Source organism: Hylobates moloch, unplaced genomic scaffold (assembly GCF_009828535.3).
Source record: "Hylobates moloch isolate HMO894 unplaced genomic scaffold, HMol_V3 SCAFFOLD_13, whole genome shotgun sequence".
Classification (NCBI taxonomy): domain Eukaryota; kingdom Metazoa; phylum Chordata; class Mammalia; order Primates; family Hylobatidae; genus Hylobates; species Hylobates moloch.
This window is the reverse complement of record NW_026652288.1, coordinates 30,895,042-30,902,180: the sequence shown is the minus strand read 5'-3', so window position 1 is coordinate 30,902,180 and position 7,139 is coordinate 30,895,042. Positions and strand designations below refer to the sequence as shown.

General features: G+C 52.3%; 1 protein-coding gene across 2 annotated transcripts in view; it reads left to right on the top strand.

The window, feature by feature from the left end:
* Positions 1–2,305: 2,305 nt before the first annotated feature.
* Positions 2,306–7,139, top strand: part of GALNT14 (polypeptide N-acetylgalactosaminyltransferase 14) — a 231,735-nt gene continuing 226,901 nt past the window's right edge. The window contains exon 1 of one of the 2 annotated variants that reach the window (XM_032172611.2): positions 2,306–2,785. In XM_032172611.2, the coding sequence (XP_032028502.1) occupies positions 2,657–2,785 (129 nt within the window). In that variant the 5' untranslated portion in view covers positions 2,306–2,656. The remainder of the gene's footprint in view (positions 2,786–7,139) is intronic. The other variant, XM_032172613.2, reaches the window with a different exon arrangement.

Below are 7,139 nucleotides of genomic sequence, written 5' to 3'. Positions count from 1 at the left end.
GATGTTTGAAGTCCCACTTGAAATCTACTTCAGTCCTAATGACGTTTACTGGTTTGACAACCCAAACTGATATGATCTCTGGATGGATCAGCTAATGACACCTAGCAAAACTGGATTCCCTTGACAGCTTCCATAGGCCCAGGAAATCTTCCTCACTTGAGTAGAGGACAAAATAATGATTTGAGAAGAAAATCATTCCTGGAAGGAAATTCCCACTCTCCGAGACATTGCAGTCCCTGCATGGAGCTGCCTTCACCCCAGGGTCTCAGTTTCCCCATATGCCAAACAGTCAGAATGAGGCACCTCAGCATCTCAGCAGTGTGGTGAGCAGTGTGGTGGTGCCGTACCATCTCAAAAGCTTGGCGGTGTTCTTGTGTAACTGTCTGCCATCTGTTACTCAGAAGCGGCATTACAAAGCGCTGAGCAATGGACTCCTGTGCTGCAGCTTCTGCCTGGAGCCAACAGCAGCTCAGCAGCTTGCCTGGGGGTCCCCTGCAGAGCCTGCAGCAGAACGCTTTGCAGGCCTGAACCTGCAGGTCCAGGGTGAGGCTCCTGAAAGAGGTCCAAGGTGCTTGGGATGCTGCAGAGGTGAGTTATCTTGCTGCTTCCCCTAACCCTCCCATGATGGTCATCTACCTGGGCCTTTGCTGGGACAAAGCATTGGCTGGGGAGCCTACTCCCACCTTTCAGTGTGCAGAGTTCTCATAAAGGCAAATGCTAGATCAACCCTGGGGTTCTGTGTGAGGTAAATCTTGAAAGGGCTGGCAACACTGCTCACCTTTTCTGGGCTGTTTAATTTCAACTGCGGCTCCCAACCCCAAATTTCTTATCTACAGTCCAGTCAAGAACTCTCTGAGGTCGAGGCAGGACTTCCCTGTGGCTGAAAGATAAGGTACCAAAAACAGGAGGCTTTGAGTAGACGCCTCCATTTCTCAGTACATGTCTTTGGGGAGACATCTTATTGAAGAAGGAATTCCAGAGCCCTGATTTACAGCTGTCTCACCTGCGCGGAGGTATGGGCGCTTGCCCTACACTGAGCTCTATGGGGAGAGAGGGGCAGGGAGGATGGTGGCTGCCACAGTGGGTGCATCATTCTCACCTCCCCAAGAAACTCAATGAAGCAAGCAACCCTCCAACAAAAATGGCACGGTTCCCGCTGCCTCTGCTCCCCGGACAGAGCAAGGTTTCCCCACTTTGAGTGCTCAGATTAACACCAGCACCTTGCATTCAGTTTTCACCACTACTCATTTGCTTGTCAGAAGAGGTATTTTCCCTCCATTTTACAGATGAGGAATCGAAGGCTGGGAGAAGGTAAATGACTTAACCCAAGACTCACACAGTGAGTGTGACAGCTAGGTCAGTACTCTCTGGTCAGTGATCTGGCCGTGATTCCAGCCTACTTGAGCCTACATGGGAATTGGAGTCAGAATTTCCTTTGTTTCTAGATCCAAGCGGTTTTAATCTGCAAGTGGGAGGGGGATGCAATTCCCAAAGTCCCTTGGGAAAAGGGGCTTTTGAAAGATCACCCTCTGCACCCAGTATCCTCCTGCCCAGGATCACTTTCCAAGAATACCAAGTGGTTGCTCCAACTTTGGACTTCTTTTCTTGCAAGCACAAAGCCCTGATGCTTACAGAGAGAGAAAACCTTTATGGGAGATAATTGCGCCTTAATTTTTTAAAGGGTATTTTTAAAGTTAAATTTAGACCAGCTCAGCTTTCCTTCCATTAAGCAGAAAAAGTTACCAGGCACCTGCAGGCAGGCACAGAAACACCCTGGAGAGTTGGCTGAACGCGGCCTTGGCCCTCAGTGGCCAGGCAAGTGAACCGCGGGGTTGGGGCAGCAGCCCTGCCGGCGCCCTGGAATCCCAGCGCTGGCTGTGGTAGGACGAGCACATTGAGGGTGGGACCCCGGCTTGAGCGCCACGTGCAGCCCCCGCGATGAGCGGGAAAGTCCTCCCAGGCACAGCGCCGCCTGGCGCGGGCCGGCCCTTGGGTCCCAGCTGGCAGCTGGGGGTGGCGGGCATCCCCAGTGCACCGCTCCCGCCCCGCCCCGCCTTGCCCCAACCCACGATGGTCTGGGAGCTGCGCCCAGGACTCGGCGCGGGCGGCCCCGCAACAGCACCGAGCGCTTCGGTCGGCGGGCGGCGGTAGCGCCCCCTCTCAGAGCCCAGCTCTCTCCCACCTGGGCTAGCTCTGAGTCGGCCTGTCTGTGGGGCCCGCCCTCCCCGCTCACTCCCTCCGCCCTCGTGCTCCTCCCAGGGTGCTTGGCACAGCCTCGGATTCCTCCCTCTCGCTGCTCGAGTCAGTTTCCCTATCGGCGGCAGCGGGCAAGGCGGCGGCAGCGGCGGCAGCCGCGGTGGCGGCGTGGGGAACATCTCGGCAGCCACCGCGCTTCTCCCGCTGGAGGGGGCGTCCAGCTTGGCTGCCCTCAGTCCTTCCCTGCCACGTTTCGGGTCGCCCTGCGCCCCCCACCCAGGCTTGCTTCTTTTCGAAGCGGGAAGGGCGCCTTGCAGGATCCTGCCGCCCCTCCATCCGGATCCTTGGTCTAGAGCTCCCCAGAGCGAGGCGCTCGCCAGGACTCCTGCCCCTCCAACCCTGACCGCCGGGGGGTGCCCCAGGGACGTAGCGCCGCGGAGAGTAAGCGGCAAAAGGGACCATGCGGCGCCTGACTCGTCGGCTGGTTCTGCCAGTCTTCGGGGTGCTCTGGATCACGGTGCTGCTGTTCTTCTGGGTAACCAAGAGGAAGTTGGAGGTGCCGACAGGACCTGAAGTGCAGACCCCTAAGGTAGGCGGTTTGTCGGCGCGCTGGCGCGGAGCAGTGGCTTGCGGGAGGGCGCGCAGCCCGCGTGCCGGGTTTGCTGGCTCCCGGGAAACCAGGGGGAGGGTCTGGGTGCTGCGAGCAGGTAACAGCCGCCGCATGTGGCTACCATGTGATGTTTCTGGATTTTAAAACGCTCGGGGACATCTCCGGACCCGCGGTGTGCGTAAGTGGCAGTCGGTGTGGGTGGTGGGCGCGCGCTCGCCTGCGGAGCGGGGCTCCCAACTTGAGCTGCGGCGCTAGGGTCCCGGGGCGGAGGGAGCGCTGCGGCCGGGCGGCCCAGGGGCTGGCGGTCTCCGGGCGCTGCCAGAGAGTCGCCGGCGGTCGGGTCGGGCGGCACGGCCGGCCGGTGCCAGCGCCCGGGCGAAGTGTGGCGGCTGCGCTGACTTCCTTCCCGCAGCTGCCAGGCCCGACCTGGGGAGGCCGGAGGCCGGGTGCGCCGCGCGCGCCTGTGCGTTGCGGGCGAGCGCCTTGCAGCCTCCCGGGCGGCTGCCACTCCTGTTCTCTTAACTGTTCCCGACCCTCTCAGCTGCATTGGAAGTTGAATGTGCCCAGAACACCACGAAAGAGCCTGTGAAAACAGACGCCTTGGTATTGGCGGGGAGTTGCGGAAATGGGAATCCAAGTGGCTTTTCCAACTCCTGCCCAGTCAGTTCCTGTGAGGGAGCCAGAAGGTTCTCCCTATAGGCTCACTCTTACCTTCAGATTCAGAGCCCTGTAGGGGCAAACGGAAAACTTCCCCGTGGCTCTCCGAAGGTTCACTGAAAATCAGTTGACAAAAGGCAGATCAGTAGGAGAAAAGGCATAATAATTTATTTGATCATAGTTTTTCGTGACATGGGAGCCTTTCGTTTTCTCTTCACAGATTTGGCCCGGGGACACCGAAGGAGGCCTCTAGGGGATTTCCTGGCCAGCCAGGCAATCTTTATAAACTGGGTCCAGAACAGTCATCTAGGGGCCTGGGCAAAAGCCTTGGAGGAGCTTATGGTCGGAAATGGGAGACTGAAAAACAGGAAGATGTGGGTGGGAGGTGGCGTCTCACCAGTTCAGTACAGTACAGAGGGCCTACTGTGTGCCAGGTGCATAGTAGGTGCCTTTCTCATAAGTAGTTGGAGGAGTTGGGTGGTAATATGCTTGTTTCATAGACCAGAAACACAGGTTCAGGGTCTTTAAGTCACTTACCTTAAGTCGTTCTACTGGTTTGAACTCCAACCTCCACGCGCAGGGTTTCCGGTATATCAAGTTGCCTCTCGGTTTCCCCTTTTTAACCAAGTCTTCTAGCACTTATGTTCTGGAATCTTGCCAATGCTTTGTTGATTTCAACAAGCATTTATTTAGCATCTATTGTGTGCTCAGGCAGTGCGTTAGGTGCTATGGGTAGAGAGAGATAGAATTTACTCTCTGGGGGGAAAGGCGTTCACTCATCATTGGACCAGGATGTGAGGTATGCATAGGGCTAAGATGGTTCAGTGCACTGGGTGTCATGGGAGCCTGAGGGCTCCCTGGAGGAGGAGGACATAACAGGGTTGAGCTGAGAAGGATAAACAGGTTTGTCAGTAGGTAGAAAGGGCATTCCAGGTAGAGGTTAACTGCACGAAACCGGCTCAGAGGAATGACACAGCACGTTGTGTGAGTTTGGCATAATTTGAGCACAAAGTGTGTGGAGGTTGGAGGGATAAAGTCTAGGGAGGTGTGTAGGGGCTGGGTGGGGTAGGATCTTGTGGGTGTGAGGAGGACCCTTGGAAAGGGTCAGGCAGTGAGGTGGTGAGGCCAGATTGATGACTTCAAACCGCCTTTAATAGCACCAGATCACTTTTCTCACTCAGCCCCTGCCCATAGATCTGGAGAGCTTTTCTTCTTTTTCCCTAGGTGGTTCTGCTCCCTGTGATGTAGTTCATGATGCCTGCAGGGACATGAACTTTCTCTGTTTTGCTTCGACCCTCATTACCTTAAGCTTGCTTATTCTTAGTTTACACCAGGGATCTGGGACAAGAGACCTGTTTCCTTCTTTGTGCACTCTTTGTCCCTCCTCCTCTCCTGCCTCTTATCCTGGCGTGTGCTCAGCACACATTTATCACAGGCAGCTGTATGCCAGGCTCTGTGCTGGGTTTGGGGGCTGCTATGATGAGCACGCTGTATCCCTGTCCTTTGGCATGGGGGTGGGGATGAGGCAGTTCCTGGATGAGGCAGAATTACCAACAAATTAGTGGTACTTTGAGGTGGGGAGTGGTTTAGTAGCAGAAGTCAGGACATCGTACTGTGTAGTCACAAAAGAGGAGGTTTTCTAGTTTTGAACCAGTTGCTTTTTGTCTTAACATCTTATTCCTTCTTTTCCTCATTTTCTGTATCCTTCTATAACCATGAATTTTTATAGACTTAGAAAATCCTGACACCTATTAGGTGTCTTCTTTTTTTTTGTTAGTATTTTTCTCCTTCTTGTTTTTCCCTTGTATGTATGTCACTCTGTATCTTAGTGTGTATGTACTTGAGAAGAGAGGAAGAAAGACAGAGACTCCTTAGGTAACGCCACAACAGTTTTATTCCATGTGACTGATATAGACAGGAAATTTGTATGACATGTCCAAAGGAGCACAGGCGGTACCAAAGCCTGGCTGCATGTCAGAATCACCTGGAGAGCTCCATTAACATGCAGATTTTTGGGCTTACTACAGAGATTATGACTCTGAGTTTGGGAGAAGGTTCTAGAATTACTGTTTTTACCAGGGCTGCATGTGATTCTGAAGCAGCCTATTGATGGGTGGCATTTGGGAGCTAGATGAAGAATACCAAGTCTGTCGATTGTGGTTTGGTTGGCTCCATGTAAATATGGTCAAATGATTTTCTTCTTGAGTGTGCTCATGGACCTAACCCATGTGAGCCTATGCGTGCATATTAAATAACAGCCACCAGCATTTCTATAGTGCTTTACAAATTCACAGACTCCATTTACGTATATTAGTTCATTTAATACTCACAATTGCACAAGGGAGACAAGATAGTACTTTTATGCAGATGACATTAAGGAGGTGAAAAATTTGGCCCAAGCTAACCAAGCTGTCCGAGTGGCAGCATCAGGACAAGAATGGAATGGGATCCCTCCTGAAACTGCCCACTGCTTGCTTTTTCCATGCCATTAAACCCAGAGACTGCCTGAATTGACAGCAGGAATTCCCCACCCACTTCCCAGAGCTCCCGTGGCTCATCCCTAGATCCTCACCCTTGGAGAGCTCCCAGGGGGTTTGTGTAAGAGAGGTGCTAAGGCAGGAGCTAGTGCGGACGGACATCACCCCTGCCCTTGGAAGGCACCATGTGGGGCACAGGAGGCTCCCCTCACTGGACGGAGCACACCCTGATGAGGAGAGTCCCTGTGATGGGTGGTTGCAGAGGCGTTGGTTTAGGAGGCCATTTGCCAGGGCAGAGATTGTTTTTTCAACAGTAGGAATTCAGATGAGACTTCTATCTATCATAGGGAAAAAAATTGGTTTTTGAGTGAGTTCCGTGCTCTAGGTTTTCCTAGCATATGATCATGGGGACAGCTCTTTGCCTTGGACATGCTGAAGCCTTGGCGAGGTTTTCTTCCTGCGCAGGCCTCTAGGCATCTTCCCAGCATGGGTGAGGGAGTCAGCTTTTCTTCCAAAGCAAGAGGAGTGGGCTCCCTTCCTTTGAATGTATTCAGAGAAGTTGGGAAAGGTGTAGAGATTGGAGAGATCTGTATTAAGGGCTCCTGGCCTGGGGAACCACCCGATCCTTAGATTCTGTGGAGCAGATTGCCTTCGGAGAGGCAGGTTCTGGTTCTGGGCCATCAGGCCCTTGTTCTCTTTTCCTCATGGTCTTAGGAAATGTCTCCACTCACCTAGTGACAGGATCTCCAAAGTGGGCGGGATGAAATGAAATCTCTGGTTGCTGGGCCCCAGTGCAAGTGAAGTGAAGAAGGCATGCTACACTCCTGGTTTAAGGAAATTTATTAGACTTTTTTCTTAGTTTCAAGAAGGGCTGGTTCTTTCTATTAATAGCTCAAGTAAAGAGTTCTTTAAATTTGACTTTTTAATGTTAATTTCATTCTTTTATTGCCTCCCCCCCAATTATCCAGCAAAGCTCTAATTTCTAACTGAAAAATCATGTAACAAATTCAATGTTTTAATTCAGACTGTATTTGAATGGTAAATACTATGTCACTTAAAAGTAGCTGAAAAATGTTTTAATTTCTTCTCTTCCTATCATTTGTTTGCCATTTGGAGAATCATACAATAACTGACTAAAATTTTAAAAATATCAGCAAATTTGTCTCTTATTTCCAAGAAACTAAATATAGTCCAGGTGC